Source organism: Pteropus vampyrus, unplaced genomic scaffold, assembly GCF_000151845.1.
Source record: "Pteropus vampyrus isolate Shadow unplaced genomic scaffold, Pvam_2.0 Scaffold23, whole genome shotgun sequence".
Lineage (NCBI taxonomy): Eukaryota > Metazoa > Chordata > Mammalia > Chiroptera > Pteropodidae > Pteropus > Pteropus vampyrus.
Genome location: NW_011888804.1, coordinates 1,296,458 through 1,314,242, shown reverse-complemented (window position 1 = coordinate 1,314,242; position 17,785 = coordinate 1,296,458). Strand labels below are relative to the sequence as shown.

The following is a 17,785-nucleotide window of genomic DNA, read 5'->3' as shown; positions in this document are numbered from 1 at the left end:
CCCGGCCCCGGCCCCGGCCGGCGGCTCTGCCCTGAACCTGAAAATAAAACTCGTTTGGGAGGGAGGAGCGAGCGCGGCCGGGGGAACCGGCTGCGCCCGGGCCGCGCCGGGGAGAGATGCTGCGTCATGGTGCCAACATGGATGCCGGCCTTTTGTCCTTTGTTGCTTAGGAAGCGCAGGCGCGCCCCGGAGCCCCGAAAAGCCGGCTTCGCAGTGCGAGACCCCCACGATCACAAGGGAAAGAGGCCCTAGGCCGGGCGGGGAGGTGTCCTCGTCTTTTGAGACCCCCTCACCCCCTTCTCCAAAATACTTCAATTTCTTGTCCCCACCAAGGCTCAGACCTAGAAAAGAAGGATGAGCGCAGGCGACTCCGTGGATGCCCGAGGTCGCTGGGGAGACTCTTTTCGCCTCCCAGGCAGAAGGGGCAAAAGGGGCCGAAGAGCCCTCCTCGGCCCCCCACCCCTACCAGGCCCCCACCCCCTCCCCGGTCCGGCTGCCAAACGTAAAGCTCCAGAAACCCTCTCCCTTCGGCTCCCACTCGTTCGCAGCCCTTGGCCTGCTCAATAAAAAGATTTCCTCGAAGGGGCAAAAGGCACTTTTTTTTTTTTTTTAACTTACCCGCTCAACCCGGTGCCATGGAGTCTGGAAGATCAAGCTGGGCGGAGAGTTTGGAGGTGTTATTGTAAAAAAATATCTTTGGGGGGATTGTTTAGTTGGGAATTTGGCGGGGAACAGTGGTGCCTTTTTTGTTGTTACCTTTTTGTACGTTACACTCATGGCATTTTCTGCTTCTTCCACTTCTGCAAACTTTCCAGGGTTGGGTTGGCAAAAGGCGGCTTCGCAGAGGACTGTTTACTGCTCTGGATATAGCAATGGTGTGACCGTCATTAAGAGACAAAAGGCGAAAATACACAGTCAAATCAAACAAAAGGCAAAAAGGCACACGGCCATCCCAACCACCATAGAAAATACCCGAGAGTTAACGTTGGTGTTTGGCTGGAACTAGCTAGGACTTGTTTTCCAGCTTTAATCTAGTTTCCTGTGACGGCTTTAGTCTCTTTACACAAAGAGGTCTTCCTTTCCCTCACCCACCCCTCTACCAAGACGAGAAAAACAGAGCTGTTTTTCTTCAAGTAGATCGATTTTCAAAGAAAGTGTACAAGTTACTGGGAAGAAAGCTGACTAGCATTTATGGCTGTAAACATTTTCAAAAGCTTAAAGCCAAAGCCTTAGTTTTTATAAAAGCAAAATCGTCTAAAAGCATTTTAACTGGCTTATATTAGACAAGAGCGACAAAGACATACATGCAAATGAAGGTTCAGAAAATTAAGGACATCTCAGCAACATCAACATGAAAACTGCACTGCGTAAGGACAGAATGGATTGGGTACTTACAATGTAAAAGGTTTTTAAAAACTTAAAGAGTAACAATTGCTTACAATTTTTTTGTTGCTGCCATTTCGCTAATCCTAAAACTACACATTTAAAACATTACCTTGTTAAAAGAGAGGAGTTAATAAGATGGCCAGGTTTAAGTGTTTAATAGAGGAAATTATATATATTTAAAAATTTATTGTTCAGTCAAGAGAATACAGATTAAGACAGCTCCAAGCTCCCCCCACCCCCCCCACGAAAAATAGAGGAAAAAAAAATTAAATATGTCATTTACTTAGGTTTTTTGGAATTCAAAATTGTTAACTGCTGACATTAATGGTGTGCTATGACCTAGTTATACAAGACAAAGATGGATTCCAAGTCATAAGGAAAAATCCAGATCTTTTTAAAAGTCTTCTTCATTCTTCCAATTGTGAGTCCTTTAGCCTGTTGACAAATGTTAAACACAACACTGAGGCGTCCTGAATTGGATGGTGGAGTCAAAGGAAAAACATTCCCCATTTGCAACAAAGGAAAAACCCACTTGGCCATTTAATTCCATTGCAGAAAAATGGCTCCCCTCATCTGTTGGCCTCTCCTTGGTGTCTGATGAAGGATGTTTTGAGATCAGCGTCTAATAACTCAAGCCCTATAGAAGCCGCGCGTTGATTGGCTGCCGCGCCCTGCCGCCCTGCTCCAGCCAATTACCTACCCACGGCCAAATTACAAACCCCGAAAAGAGCCCCAATATGAAATACACCACTACGAAGCCCCAGCGAGGCGGCTCCCTCGCCTCGGCCGCCCGACACGAGAGGCAGAGGGGGCTGCAATTGCGTCCTCGCGAAGCCCGGGAGCCTCGGAGTTGAACTCACAAAATGGAAGCCGCGCGCTGATTGGCCGCCGCCACTCCCGGACCTTTAATAAAGAAAGGGGAAGGAAAAGATAAATGCAAAAAAGGGGGACTCTCTCCTTCGCCGGTGGCTGGTGGGAGGGGGGGTGTGTGTGTGGAGAGAAGCATGTGTTCTGGACAATTACAGGGCACTGCTCTCCAAAAATAAAAACAGAGCAAAAGGCTTCTATCAGCCAGGACCAGGCGAGGGCTGCATCCTCCCAGGAATGTGAATGCTAATTTGGTTAAAATCCTGGTTTCCCCTCCCTAGCTCAGCTCCGGGGGGAGGGGGTCGCGGGGCAGAAGAGGAAGCCGGAGCGGAGATACCTCGATTGCAACTCGCCTTGAGTCGTCTTGCCTTCCCCCCGCTGCTCGAGCGTCCAGACACAATCACACACACACACACCACCCCAAAACCCCAGCCCTTTTCCCCGGGCCCCCTCGCGCCCACCTCCGGTCTTGGCAGTTTGGAAACAGTTGTGGAGGCCCGAGGCGCACGCCGCGGCTCGCAGGGTAGCCTCAGCCGCGGGAGGTAGAGCCCGGGGAGACCCCCTCCCCCGCCCGTCAAGCCCCCCACCTAGGTCCCAGCAGAATAAATAAATTAAAAGGCCTTCCCCCGGGGAGGGGGGAGGCAGTGTGGGAGAGCGCGAGTGAGGGGTGGGGGGCCGCTGGGGCCCGGGGCTTTGGCGGCGCAGCTGCCGCCGCCGGGAGAGTGCCTGGGGAAGCGGCGAGGAAGGAGAGGGGAGGAGGAGGAGGAGGAAGAGGAGGAGGGTGAGCGCTCGGGTCGGGCTCCTTAGCGGTGTATTGTGGGATGTGCGGCTACTGGGAGCCGAGCCTCCGCCGCCAGCCGCCTCCCGGGCAGCAGCAGCAGCAGCAGCGGCGGCGGCGGCAGCAGCTTCGGGCCCGGCAGGCCCCCGGTCCGGCCGCCCCGGCCTCGGATCCCGCGGGGGACACCATGTACTGGCTGGCGGCGCAGTGAGGCCGGCGCCCGGCGGGGATGTAAGCGCGGCTCGGGGAGGGAGAGGCCGCTGCCGGCATCCGGGCGTCCCGAGCCCCTGTCTCCGTCCCCGGCCCCGGCCCCGGCCCCGGCCGAGCGGGCGGGCGGGCGGCGCCAGGCCTGCCGTGAACCCCGCGCCCGAGCCGGGCCGAGAGAGCGAGCGCCACGCCGGGCGGCCGGGCCGGCACCATGGGCCGGAGCCCGCGTCCTCCGGGCGCCCCGGGCCCCGCCAGCCCGCACCGGGGGCCCCCGGGAGCCCCTAGCTGCCGCCCCGAGACGGTGGCCGAGCGGGCGGGCGCCTAATTCTCCCGGAAGGGTTATTCTCTCGCTCCATTCTTATTTTGGGGGGAGCCAGCGAGACAGTGCCTTTTGGGGCGCGCTGGTAAGGTGGGAGGGGGTGGGGGCTGAACGATTTGATTCTTAAGCGTGTGTGTAGAGGCGGCCGCAGCCGCCGTGGCGGCGGAGACGACCACAACTTGCTCGTTTTCAGGTTGGGTTAACGGCATGGAGAACAGTCACCCCCACCACCACCACCACCAGCAGCCCCCGCCGCAGCCCGGCCCTTCGGGCGAGAGGAGGAACCACCATTGGAGAAGTTACAAGTTGATGATTGACCCGGCTCTGAAAAAGGGGCATCACAAACTGTACCGCTACGATGGGCAGCATTTCAGCCTGGCGGTGAGTAGCTGGCGCGCCTCCCCGCCGCCCCCACCCACCCCCAGCCGTGCCTCGGGAGAGGGGACCCAGCGGCCCCGGGCCCTCGTCCCGACCACCGGGCCAACTGTCAGCCGGGTGCCCAGCCCTGGAGTTTGACAAGTGCCAGGGGAAGGGGGTCTACCGCTGCCCCAGGGGAGTGGGACCAGCCCTCCCATTTTGTCCCCCCCCCCTCGCATTCCTCCCTACAGATGTCCAGCAACCGCCCGGTGGAAATTGTCGAAGATCCCCGGGTCGTCGGGATCTGGACCAAAAACAAGGAGCTGGAGCTGTCGGTGCCCAAATTCAAGGTAGGACCCCTCCCCCAGGCCCCCACAGTTCCTCCCCCCACCCTCCCCGAGTTCGAAAATAACGCCAGTCCTGACCGAGCCCGGCCGGATTCTGAGTTCCCGCCGTCCCGGCCAGGGAAGTTTTGGCGGAGAGGGGGAGATTGCTGCGAGAGGGGTGTCCCTTCCGAGCTACTGTAAACAGAATAACACTGCGGTGAAACTGTAATCAAGGCGCTGATACAGTGTCCTGACCGCCCAGCGGGGGGCTCCGGGTCCCCACCTGGCTTCTGCCAGCCCGGGGGCTTGGCCCCGGGACCCGCCCCCCTCTCCAGCCTTGTGGCTTTAGGGGGACAACTTCCTCGCCCAAGGGGTCGCCCTCGACCCGACTTCAGAGAGTGGAGGCCAGAATGGGGGGGTAGGGAAAGAGAAACTGTTTCTTTTTCCCCTTTCCTTTCGAACCCAGAGGACTTCCACGTTCCAAACGATTTAATCCTCCGCTTCCCGGGCCCGCCCGCGTGCATTTTTTTTTTCCAAAAAATTTTTATTTTTTTACCCTTCATTGTTTTCCACGAGCGGGCGAGTGGGGAATGTTGTGTTTTCCCTTCGGTTTCAGTGTTCTCCAAACTCCCTTCCCCCTTGTCCCCTGCCAGATCGATGAGTTTTACGTGGGCCCGGTGCCTCCGAAGCAGGTGACATTTGCCAAGCTGAATGATAATATCCGCGAAAACTTCCTGAGGGACATGTGCAAGAAGTATGGGGAGGTGGAGGAGGTGGAGATTTTGTACAACCCCAAGACCAAGAAGCACTTGGGCATTGCCAAGGTGGTCTTTGCCACCGTCAGGGGAGCCAAGGAGGCCGTTCAGCACTTGCATAGCACTTCGGTCATGGGCAATATCATCCACGTGGAGCTGGACACCAAAGGTGAGTGGAGGCCAGCTCAGGGCACTCTGGGAGCCCAAGACCTGTCAGTGTGGCCCCTCTCCTTTCCAGAGCCCCTCTTGCAGTGTTGGGGACCCTGTCACTTTTCCTTAGGTCCCCCTCTACAGTCTTATTTCCTTTTGCCCCCCTCTTGAGGGTAGAGTCACGTGGAGCTAAATGTGTTGTCTGTTGCTAGGAGACAAGCTATAATTTACCAAATGTGCTGTCCTTGGCCACTGTATCCCTAGGGACCACCGGGAGGATTCCCCACTGCTGACACCCCCTTGGGCAGTCTCTGAGCCCTGGTGGCCTGGGTTTAGAAAGTCTCCAGTGTTGCCGTGTGTTAGGGGAGGAGGCAAGGTTTGTTTATTTGGGGTGGGGGAGCTGAGGGAGAGTCGCTAGGATGGCTTTAGATACATAAGAGTAGGTCCCTCAACTGAAAAGAGAGTCCTCCAAGGATCCAGGGTGCCCCTTCCCCTCCATATCACCCCTTCTCCCTGGAAGTGAGAACCAATCTGGACCCAGAGTGTGGTTTCATTGATAATGTTCCAGATAGTGTAGGGCGGGCTGCTCTGGGTGCTCCAGGGTTGACACGGTGTCTTCCCTCCTCTCTCTTAAAGAGACAGCAACACTTTTTGAGCATTGCTCACTGTGCGGGCTGCTGGGAGAGGCGGGCTGGGAAGGCCAGACCTCCCACCCTCAGGGGCCTGGGAGGCTCCTGAACGGTGGCTGGAGGGGCGTGCCAGAACTCTAGTTCCCACTGAGATAAGAGAAGGTGCTGGGCCCCCTGAGGACCAGCCAGCCCAGCGACTGGGTCCAGAGCCCCTTGAGGTCTTTTGGGAGACCCTACCTAGGCAGGTGTAGGTGGGCCACTTCCAGGGGCACACAAAACCCAAGATAGGAAAATCTAAACCTATATTTTTAGTTTTAATAATGAGTACATGTTGACCAAGTCTCCAAGAACATGCTGCGGGCTGTGGACAGATGCTGGTCCTGGGCAGGCACTGTTACCCCATAAACTCTTGCTGAGCTGTCTCTAGCTCTGAGTCTGCTAGGGGCACCAGCCCAGGCTCCTGGCTAAGCTGGGGTGCCCCTCAGGGCTTTCCTCTAGTTTCCCAGTCTCTGTTGAGGGAGTACAGACTCTTTTAAATCTATATCCTCTTTGGAGGGGCTGCAGTCCGAATGTGGAACCCCTCCCCTATCACATGCCCATTTTAAGGAGCAGCTTGCTCACACCGAAATTTTATTTCTGAAAAAAAAAAAGGGGGGGGACCCCTCAGAGACTGCCAACTAAGTTTGTATTTCAAGAAAGAGACCAGTAAAGTGTAAAGCGTAGCTCAAGGAATGTGTCTCCTTTGCATATGTAAGCAGCTGCCTCACAGGGCTCTATAAATATCAGTCATCTGGGCCCCCTGGTCTGCAGAGGCCTCTCTCTGCTGGGGGCGGGGGGTGCAGGGTTACCAGGCAGGGCTCCCTGGGACCCAGCCCCTGGTTGGAGCAGGAGGCCTGTGGAGTTCATGGGAATGGGCTACCAGGGGGTGTTTTATATAGACTGCTGGTCACCTGGCCCCAGACGGTGAACACACTCTCAACCTGTGTCACTGGGTCTCCTCTCCACCTGCCACCAGGCCCTGGCTGTTAAGTGGGAAGGTGAAAGGACAGGACTGGGAAGACCTGACTCTGGGCTGCCCAGGTGACAGGAAGGGGCTTTGTGTTGGGGGTGGCATTTCTGTATTTGGGGGAATCCCAGCCCCATGAGGCATTAAATCCTGAGTCTCACGATGAGAAAAATCACACTCAGCAGCTTCACTGAACAGGTAGGACTCCTGAGTGAGGTGCAAAAGACAGTGAACTGGGTCAGGGTCGTGCAGCTCCTTCAGGCTTGGGGCCTCAGGCACGAGGGACCCACAAGGAAGCCAGCCATGCGGGAGCCTCGCTGAGTCCTCCTTCCCTTGTCTTCCACAGGGGAAACCCGCATGAGGTTTTACGAACTGTTGGTCACAGGCCGATACACACCCCAGACCCTTCCGGTGGGCGAGCTGGATGCCGTCTCGCCGATCGTGAACGAGACCCTGCAGGTGGGTTTATCGCCATCAGTCCCCCTGCACTCCCCCTTCGCCAGCTCCCCGACGTGACCCCTACCCCCACTTCCCCATCTTCAGCTTTGCACACCAGAGCCTGGGAGGGAGAGTATCCTGGCCATGCACAGGTGCGTTTCCCATAGACCCAGAGCCTGCCCGGGCCTGCTTTCCACGTCGATGCTGAAACCCCGCTGTTCCGATGCCCCGTGCACCCCTCTACCCCTGCCCCCAGAAAGCAGAGCTCAGGTCCCTCTTCTAGAGCAGGACTGGCTCCTTCCTCAGCCGCTGCCTTCCAGGACACGCACCTGGACCACCCTCACCTGGGGAGATTCTCACCCCGGCCCTTCCCCTAGCGTCAGCCCAGCTGCCCTTAGGAGTAGCTTTCCCATCATGAGGAGACTTTGCTTGCTTGCTGGTCACCTGGGTGGTTCGTCAGGCACGTTTACTGTGTCGTGTTATTTAAATCATAAAACACTGGGAGGCTGGAGGGGACAGGGTTCTTGGCCACCCCACACTCCTATGACCATAGTTCTTCCTGCCGCCCCTGCGGGAAAGGCTTTGACTTCTGCCAGCCCGAGACAGGAAGGAAGTCCCAGTTCAAACCGAGATGTCAGGATCTTCTATTTTCTCCGCTTTAGGGATTAGGGAAAACCCTCAAGGTTCCCTGAGAATAACCGGCTACCCCAAGAGTGGAGAAAGGTTAGGACCATCAGACATTGCTCTTGGGTCTCCCGCCCCGCTTCCGTTTACTGTGCCGCAGTTCCAGAGCACCCGGTCTGGTTCTGAGCTCCCCAGCAGCCCACATGAGAAGGGAAAAGAGCCTCATTCCGTCACGTTTCCCCGCTAGTGATCTCACCTGTACCTCTCTCTCCCCCTCTCCCTCTAGCTGTCAGATGCCCTGAAGCGCCTCAAGGATGGCGGCCTGTCTGCAGGCTGTGGCTCTGGCTCCTCCTCTGTCACCCCCAGCAGTGGTGGCACGCCCTTCTCCCAGGACACTGCTTACTCCAGCTGCCGCCTGGACACGCCCAACTCCTACGGGCAGGGCACGCCGCTCACGCCGCGCCTGGGCACCCCCTTCTCGCAGGACTCCAGCTACTCCAGCCGCCAACCCACACCCTCCTACCTCTTCAGCCAGGACCCTACGGTCACCTTCAAGGCCCGGCGACACGAGAGCAAGTTCACGGATGCTTACAACCGCCGCCATGAGCATCATTATGTCCATAACTCTTCTGCGGTCACTGCAGTGGCAGGGGCCACAGCTGCCTTCAGGGGCTCTGTGGACCTCCCGTTTGGGGCAGTGAGCAGCAGTGGGGGCAGTGGTGGCCCTCCATTCAAGGCCCAGCCACAGGATTCAGCCACGTTTGCCCACACTCCACCACCTGCCCAAGCAGCTCCTACTCCTGGAGTCACGTTCAAGTCGGCTTTCTCTCCCTATCACACCCCTGTGCCCCCTTTCCCGCCACCCCCCGAGGAGCCCACCACCACAACCGCCTTTGGGGCCCGTGACAGCGGGGAGTTCCGCAGGGGACCCGCGCCCCCGCCCCTGCCCCCCACTGAGCCCCTGCCCAAGGAGAAGCCAGGCACGCCGCCGGGCCCCCCACCCCCCGATGCCAACAGCATGGAGCTGGGTGGCCGGCCGACCTTCGGCTGGAGCCCCGAGCTCTGCGACAGTCCAGGCACGCCAACGCTGGAGTCGTCGCCGGCAGGGCTGGAGAAGCCCCATGACAGCCTGGACTCGCGCATCGAGATGCTGCTGAAGGAGCAGCGCACCAAGCTGCCCTTCCTCCGCGAGCAGGACTCGGACACGGAGCTGCAGCTGGAGGGCAGCCCCATCTCCTCCTCCTCCTCCCAGCTCTCCCCGCTGGCCCCCTTCGGCAGTAACTCCCAGCCAGGCTTTCGCGGTCCCACACCTCCCTCATCGCGCCCCTCCAGCACCGGCCTGGAGGACATCAGCCCCACGCCGCTGCCTGACTCGGACGAGGACGATGAGCTTGACCTGGGCCTGGGGCCCCGGCCCCCCCCAGAACCGGGTCCCCCGGACCCTGCCAGTCTTCTGGGCCAGACAACTGAGGTGGCCTTGGACCTGGCTGGAGACAGGACCCCAACCTCAGAGAAGATGGATGAGGTACCGCCATGTTTGTCCATCTCTGTCTGGGATTGGCTCTGTCTGTCTCGCGTCTCCCTCTTTCCCCCTTTGGCACGTCACCCCCTTAGGAATACTAGCTGAAGACATAGAAGCAGCAGGGCTAGAGCAACCAAAATAACACCTCAACATGTAGAGAATAAAGAGGACACAGAAAGCCCCAGGCTGTGATTGAGCAACTGGCTTGGCTCTGAGCTCCCTAGCAGCCATGGAGAGAAGAAAAACAGCTTAGTTCTGTTGCTCTTGTTAGGTATGGGAAGTCAAAACTTTTCTTAGGCAGTGATTCTGACTTGAACTTCTTTGGTAGGAGTTTGCTGAGACTGCAGCGCATATACATTGTGTTGATGGTTCTGGGCCCCCTTCTCTGTTGGGCAGCTTGGGGATGATCAGGGCTGGTCCTGAGGCGCAGGCAAAATGAAGAGAGGGGTTATCCAGAGCACTCTGCTGGGCTAGGCCGGGTGGTAGCTCCACGGTACCGTCTCCCAGAACCCGATCCCTTCTGAAGGGACGGGAGACCATGGTGAAATCTCCCTCTGCTCTCCCTGGCTCCAGGAGCGAAGGAGTTAAGGGCTAGCCCTGGGGGAGGCCCACAGCCAGCAGGAGGCAAAATTTCCCACCCTCTAGCTTTCTTCTCTTTAGATTCTCACCTGGGGTCTCAATGCCCAAACCTCCAGCCTCAAAGTTGGGGTGCGGGGTGCTGTGTAGCAGTTCTTCAGGGCTGGGGGGAGATTAAGTCACCTTCCTTGGCTCTGCTCCCCCACCTTCCTGGACCAGGCACCTGCCCTGGCCCTCCTGGAGACCTGTGCTGGAACTCGTGGGCCCGGTGGGCATGAGCAGCCAGGAGCTCACACAGAGCTCTTTGCCCCTGTGGAGAGCAGGGAGGAGAGTCGCCCCTCCCAGGCCCTTTGATTAGGCAGGTTTGGCTGCCTCAGGGAGGAACAGAAAAGACCTTGGCCCGCTGGGGAAGGGACCACAGGTGGCTGGGGCTCCAGGGGGCCCCCAGGCGGTTCTGGGGAAGTGGCCTCAGGGGCCAAGGGGTCCAGATAGGGGGAGTCAACAGGTGTGCAGAGGTGGGGGGCTGCGGGCCCTGCCATCCTCCCTTCTTCCTTCCCTCCCTCTGGCCGCCTGAGTTTAGGGGATGCTTACCATGTTGACAGCCTGGTCCAGGGGCTGGGAAGCACAGAGTAGTTGGAGGAATCGGGCTCTCCCACTGTGTCACTTTACGGAAGGGGAAACTGAGGCCAGGAAAGCTGGGGTCCAGGATTCCCCAGGACCTTAGCACAGGGAAGCCCAGGCGTACTGATCACCTCCAGGCTGGCCCTCGGGAGCCCCCTGCTGGCAGCGTGGAAAGCAGCACCCGGGCTCCTCCGGACTGAACCGGGAGGAAGTCCCAGCCCAGACTGGGGAGCCGCGCGGGCCAGCCCGCCGGGGTATGAAGGGGACGGGTCAGATCCCCTGTCTTCACAGAGACTGGTTAAAAGGCAGGCTTCAGTCCTTGAGCCTTGAGTCCCAGCTCCGTCACTCACTGGTTATGTGACCTTGGGGAAGATACTTTCCCTCTCTGAGTCTCAGTTTCGTTGTCTATGAAATGGGACGGTGAATGCACCTGTCTCATACTGTCTCAGTTTAAGTGAGGTGTCACAAGGGACGCTCCAGGCACAGCTCCGGCGCTAGGCGCTCCTAGGCGTTCAGTTAGTTCTCTTTGGTTCCCACCCCCGGCGCCCCGAGGCGCTGAAGGAGGGGCAGGCGGAGGGCTGGAGCAAAGACCGGCTCTGCTGGTGATTGGCTGGCCGCGTGGCCGGTTTAACCCTTTGTGTACTGCACTTGCCTCGCTGGGCGCTGTCCAGGGCTGATCTGGGCGCTGTTCTTGAGTACCAGGCTAGGCCTGCCAGCCCTTCCCTCATCACGTGCGTGGGGACTCTGAGAAGTGGGGAGGGAGGGAGAGAAGGGTGGGTGGGGTGGAGAGAAAGAGAGAAGAGGTGACCTAGCAAAATCCAGAGCTTCCTGCTGTTGTTATAAGTTTTGTGTTCCTCTTCTCCTTGCCCCACCCCCATTTCCCTTTGGGGCCTCCCTTACCTGTAGGCTGACCTCTGACCTTAGAGCCTGCACAGACTCTGCTCCCTCAGCCTTCAGATGCACTCTCTGTCTCTTACGGCTTATGAAGGCTGTCTCCTCAGCCAAGTTCATCCAGGGCACCTTCTCGGCCTCTAGTCCTGACACAAGATCCTGAGAGTGGCCCGACCCTTTTCTCCTCACCCCTGCTTGCCCTCTCGCTCCGCCTCCAGCATGCGGACCCCAGTGCCGCTCTCCATCTCCAGGCTCGTGCATCCAGCTGCCCACAGCCCTGTGTCCCAGTGTGATTGTCTGCTTTAGAACTGGGGTCATCTTTGACTCCTCCCCTTTTCACCTGGTACCATGTCCCTGGATTCCGACAACAGCCTCTGCACTTGGCAGGCATCTTGGGCTTCCGTCCCAACCCTGTTTCTGACTGGCTGTGCCATTTGGGCCAATGGCTTTAGACTCTCTGAGTATTTCCTCACCTGTTAAGAGGGCCCGAAGTAGAGCCCCACCTTGCGAGGTTACACTGCAGATAAGAAATGAGGCTCAGCCTCCCACTGGCCCACGCTAAGTGTTCAGTCACGAGACCAGGGGAAAATGATTAAGGAGAAACAAAGCACACTTCCTGTCATACACGCTGAGTACTGCTAACCCCCCTGCTCAAATGTCACCTGCTCCACGGGGCGCTCTCTGTCACAGTGAGGACAGTAGGCTGACCGGGAGCGTAATCTGGGGATCCACTTCCTGGTTCAAATCCTGGCTGTGTCTCTTACTGGCTGTGTGGCCTTGGGCAAGTTACTTAAGCTCTCTGTGTTCCAATTTCCTCGTCAGTAAGCATGGAGGTAACAGACCGACTCTGTAGGGTTCTTCTGAGGATTAACTGAGTCACTATAGGTAAAGTGCTTAGAAAGGTGCTTGGCCCATAGGAAGGACAGAGGTGTTAATTATTAATATTGTCTTCTCTGAATACGAATTGAAACAGAATCTGTTTTCTTCACACCGCGTCTCCCTTCCCGGCTCTTTTTCTCCACAACAGACTCTATATTTCACCTCTTCATCCGGGTTACCCTCTGCCTCTTCCCTCTAGAAGTTCAGCTCCATGAGAGCAAGAATTTTGTCTCTTGTTCACCGCTATGTTGCCTGGCACACAGCAGGTGCTGAGTAAATGTTTGTTGAATGACTGGATGAATCCTCATGATAACCACTTGAGGCAGGTACTATAATTCCCATTATGCAAATGGGGAAACTGAGGCTTAGAGAGGTTAAGTGACTTGCTAAGGCCACATGGCTGGGAAGGGAGGGGACCAGGATTGGAACGGCAGAATTCATGTCGCTCACTAGTCTTGCAAAAGGCTTCTTCTCCAGCTTTCTGGTGGTCAGAGGGGGCTCTGGGGGCGGACTCGGCCTGCCAGGCTCACCCCGTCTCCTCTCTCCCTGCTCTCCCCACAGGCCCAGCAGTCCTCTGGCGAGGACATGGAGATCTCAGATGACGAGATGCCCTCGGCCCCCATCACGAGTGCCGACTGCCCCAAGCCTATGGTGGTGACCCCAGGGACAGCGGCTGTGGCAGCCCCCTCCGTGCTGGCCCCAAACCTGCCGCTGCCCCCACCCCCTGGCTTCCCACCGATGCCCCCGCCCCCACCACCTCCCCCACCACAGCCGGGCTTCCCCATGCCCCCGCCCCTGCCACCCCCACCGCCTCCACCACCCCCTGCCCACCCATCTGTGACCGTGCCCCCACCACCCCTGCCAGCGCCACCCGGTGTCCCACCCCCACCCATCCTGCCGCCTCTGCCGCCCTTCCCCCCAGGACTGTTTCCTGTGATGCAGGTGGACATGAGCCACGTGCTGGGTGGCCAGTGGGGTGGCATGCCTATGTCCTTCCAAATGCAGACACAGATGCTGAGCCGTCTGATGACGGGCCAGGGCGCTTGCCCCTACCCGCCCTTCATGGCGGCTGCGGCTGCGGCGGCCTCAGCTGGGCTGCAGTTTGTCAACCTGCCACCCTACCGGGGCCCCTTCTCCCTGAGCAACACCGGCCCAGGCCGTGGGCAGCCCTGGCCACCCCTGCCCAAATTTGACCCATCAGTGCCGCCACCAGGCTACATGCCACGCCAGGAGGACCCACACAAAGCCACTGTGGATGGCGTCCTGCTGGTGGTGCTCAAAGAGCTCAAGGCCATCATGAAGCGTGACCTGAACCGCAAGATGGTGGAGGTGGTGGCCTTCCGGGCCTTCGACGAGTGGTGGGACAAGAAGGAGCGGATGGCTAAGGTGGGTGGGCAGGAGCCCAGCCCGGCACCCTCTCGTCTCCCAAGGCAGTTACTGGAAACTGCTGCCCAGACCTCCAAAGTAGGAAAGCGTGAATGTCGTTCTGTGAAACGTGATGTCAGTGATCCGGATGTGCACTTGGCGGTGTGTGTCTGTGGATTCTGATCTCCAAAGTAAGAAAGCCACTGTCCTGCCGTAGGTGGCAGTGGTCGTCCACTCGGTGGCTGAGGAAATCGAGGTTCAGGGAGGCAGAGAGCACTGGGAGCGTCCTGAGTGCTGGGGATAGAGTGTGGCCAGCTTCTAGGGAAGGAAGTGGCCAGTTACCCTGAGGCTGTCACTATTTGAAGAAGGCAAGCTGCTCAGGGTTAGCCACCCAATGGGGTCGCTGGCAGCACTGTAACTGTGGTGACTGTCCCCTCCTCTCTTTCACCCCAGGCCTCGCTGACCCCGGTGAAGTCGGGTGAGCACAAGGATGAGGACCGGCCAAAGCCCAAGGACAGAATCGCCTCATGCCTACTGGAGTCATGGGGCAAGGGTGAGGGCCTGGGCTACGAGGGCCTGGGCCTGGGCATCGGGCTGCGTGGGGCCATCCGCCTGCCCTCCTTCAAGGTCAAGAGGAAGGAGCCGCCGGACACAGCCTCATCTGGAGACCAGAAGCGGCTGCGGCCCTCGACTTCTGTGGATGAGGAGGATGAAGGTTTGCATCCCCCCCACCCACTGGGTGCTGTGGTCTCCTCCTCCCGTGTCCCCCAGCCCAGCTCTCACACCCTTCCTCCCCACAGAGTCTGAGCGTGAGCGGGACCGGGACATGGCAGATGCCCCCGGCGAGCTTGCCAAGCGGGACCCCAAGGGCGTGGGCGTGCGGCGACGGCCAGCTCGGCCACTGGAGCTGGACAGTGGCGGGGAGGAGGATGAGAAGGAGTCGTTGTCAGTGTCCTCATCGTCCTCGGCGTCCTCCTCCTCGGGGTCCTCAACGACCTCACCTTCGTCCTCGGCCTCTGACAAGGAGGATCGGGAAAGCACGGAGGGGGAGGGGGAGGACGAGGACGAGGACGAAGGCCCCAGGAGCCAAGTCTCCTCCTCTTCGACCTCGTCCACGTCGGATAAGGTGCCATTCGGGTTGGGGAAGCCTGGAGGGGAGGCCGGGCCAGGCGAGGGGGACCCTGTGGCTCACCCATCCGCCCCTTTCCCCCAGGATGATGATGAGGATGACAGCGACGGCTTGGACGAGTCTGAGAATGACAACGAAGACTCGGCCCTGTCGGAGGCGAGCGAGAAGGAAGAAGGGGACTCAGACGGAGGTGAGTGGGGCGGACCGTGGCCCCTGGCCCGGCCCAGGGTCCCTCCACAGAGGGCAGAGCCTGAGTGACAGTCACCAAGACTTGCTGGGCAAAATTTCTTGCCTTCGAAATGTGAACTCAGTAAAACGCACATTCGAGATACCGTATGATCCCATTTATAAGAAATGTGCAGAACAGGTCAATCCCCAGAGCCAGAAAGCAGATGGACGGTTGCTGGGGGCTGGCGGGTGTGGGAACAGAGTGATAAGAGCTAAAGGGGACGAGTTTCTTCTTGAGCTCAGAGCTATTTTGGAACGAGACAGAGGCTGTGGTCGTACACGTTGTGAGTATACAAAATACCGCTGAATCGTCTGCTTTAAAATGCTTAAGTTTCCTGTTATGTGGATTTTACCTCAATTTTTAAAAATTATCACTAGTTCGTACACACACACATCTGAGGGCCGTGTTCAGACCAGGTGTCACCCGTTTGAGCCCTTTGGTGAAGCACCTGGTTGAGGCACAACAAATAGTGAGAGGGCCCTGCCCGTGTCCCCCGCCCAGAGGAGACGGCGAGCATCGCTACCTCCAAGGCTGGAGCCGCCTCCTCCAGTGAGAGTTCTGAGTCTTCGGAGTTCGAATCAAGCTCCGAGTCCTTGTCCTCATCCTCATCCTCGGAGGACGAAGAGGAGCAGCCGACAGGAGAGGAGGCGGAGGAGGCAGAGGAGGAGGAGGAGGCAGCCACAGATGAGAGCATGGCTCCCGCTGCTCCCGACGAGGGCTTTGAGGAGGATGTGGCCACGAGGGCCCCTGTGGTGGAGTCCTTGCGCACGGAAGAGGAGGTGGATGTCGAAGCCGAGGACGAAGCCCCTAAGGAGCAGACCCCCATGCCAGAAGAGCCCTCCCTGCCTGTGAGCGTGGAAGAGATGGATGGCTGCAAAGAGCCCCCCGAGGAGCCAGGCCTGAACCAGGAAGGGGCCAGGTCGCTGTCTCCAGAGCCCCCTGTGAGAGAGATGGAGGCCCGGCCGGCGCCATCCCCGGAGCCCACCCCAGGTAACACCTGCAGCCCCAGGAGAGCGGTGGGATGGAGGTGGGGTGAACTGTCAGAAGGGGCCCAGGCTCCTCTAGGTAAATCACGTAAGCTTCCCAAGCCTCGGTGTTCTCGTCTGTAAGATGGGATTGACGGGCAGGGCCTTCCCTTGAGGTCGTGTCGGAGGGAGTCAGTGGACACACGATGTGCCGGCACGTAGCCTGCACCGGCGCTGTCCCCAGAGGGGACCACTCCTCAGGGCCAGCATTTCCCCGTGCGTTAGTCCTTGGACCATTCGTCCCATGAGGTGCTCCCCAAAAGGGCGACAGCTGTGCATGGTCGTTTTAGTGACAGGCAGGACAGGCAGGCAGGGGAGGCCTTGGGGTGCTGGGCCAAGTGAGAGGGGCTGTGGACGTTCCTCCACCCTCTCGATAGAGCTTCACAGGGCACATGCTAAAGTCTGTAACACCGCTGTCCTGTAGAACTTTCTGCAGTGATAGACGTGTTCACTATCTGCCCCTCCCAATACCCTAGCTACTTGACACAATGTCACTAAGAGTATTTGAAATGCAGTAAGTAGCACTGTGGAACTGAATTTGGAATGTTGCTTAATTTTAATTAGTTTAAACTTGCATAGCTACGTATGGTTACTTTGTACCTCTAATAAGTACTTAAAGGAAAAAACCTGTTGTATTTTGTTTCATTATGTTATTTAGCTACAAAACCACAGGTTTTTAAATATTATCACAAGTATTTAGTAAGCCTTTATTGCATCCCTTGTATAATACTCTTGCTCTAGATACTGACAGCTTACATTCTAGGGCAGAGTGACAGATAACAGCAGATAAGTTAGAAAATGTAGTATATGACAGTGGGGATAAATGCTAGGATAAAAAGTTAAAGGCTCTGACAAGTCCTGCAGAAAAGAGACTTGCTGGATTTTATTCGACAGCAGAGCCCATTTTCTTGGTCCACAGGAAGTTCCCTGTTCACAGGAACACTTTCCTAAGGATACAGTGTCAAGGGCTAGCAACCATGCCTCCATCTTTGATTTACTTCACCAGCATTTATTAGGTACCTACTGTGTACCTGACCTGGGCTGGATGCTGAGCAGTCGTCGAGTGGTTTAGATGGAGAATAACAGTTATCATACTCAGAACCTTGGGGACTCGGGGCTGTGAGTCAGTCAGGTATCAAGTGCATAGTAGGGCAGCATAAATAGGGCTCTGAGAGGCGTTTAAATCAAACAGTAATGGCCTGATTTTCACCCACCTCTGCAGGGGAGGACCTAGAAGCGAAGCCCAAGCCCCCTGCGCTGCTCTCCTTACCCCTGCAGCCGCCATTGCCGCCCCCTCGGCCGCCCCGGCCACCCAGCCCACCACCAGAGCCTGAGACCCCAGACCTCTCGCATCCACCCGTCCCTCTGGAACCTCCCCCCGAGGACCAGCCCCCTCGTACTCCAGGCCTCTGTGGCAGCCTGGCCAAGTCGCAGAGCACGGAGACCGTGCCGGCTACCCCAAGCGGCGAGCCCCGGCTGTCAGGGGCCAGCAGTGGCCTGTCACTGAGCTCCCCGCAGGTGCCCGGCAGCCCCTTCTCCTACCCGTCCCAGTCCCCCAGCCTGAGCAGCGGGGGCCTCCCGAGGACACCTGGCCGGGACTTTAGCTTCACACCCACCTTTCCCGAGCCCGGCGGGCCCCTGCTTCTGCCTGTCTGCCCGCTCCCAGCTGGCCGGCACGATGAGCGGCCTGGCCCCCTGTCCTCCCC

At 58.2% G+C, this 17,785-nt stretch overlaps 1 protein-coding gene across 1 annotated transcript in view; it reads left to right on the top strand.

Moving 5' to 3' along the window:
• The first annotated feature begins 3,011 nt into the window (after positions 1-3,011).
• The window catches only part of SETD1B (SET domain containing 1B), a 23,199-nt gene continuing 8,425 nt past the window's right edge, over positions 3,012-17,785 (top strand). The window contains exons 1-12 of the mRNA XM_023528151.1: positions 3,012-3,034; positions 3,751-3,938; positions 4,166-4,264; positions 4,894-5,164; positions 7,127-7,239; positions 8,129-9,367; positions 12,893-13,717; positions 14,150-14,411; positions 14,497-14,822; positions 14,910-15,015; positions 15,556-16,044; positions 17,302-17,783. Coding sequence (XP_023383919.1) covers positions 3,765-3,938; positions 4,166-4,264; positions 4,894-5,164; positions 7,127-7,239; positions 8,129-9,367; positions 12,893-13,717; positions 14,150-14,411; positions 14,497-14,822; positions 14,910-15,015; positions 15,556-16,044; positions 17,302-17,783 — 4,386 coding nt within the window. The 5' untranslated portion in view covers positions 3,012-3,034; positions 3,751-3,764. The remainder of the gene's footprint in view (positions 3,035-3,750; positions 3,939-4,165; positions 4,265-4,893; positions 5,165-7,126; positions 7,240-8,128; positions 9,368-12,892; positions 13,718-14,149; positions 14,412-14,496; positions 14,823-14,909; positions 15,016-15,555; positions 16,045-17,301; positions 17,784-17,785) is intronic.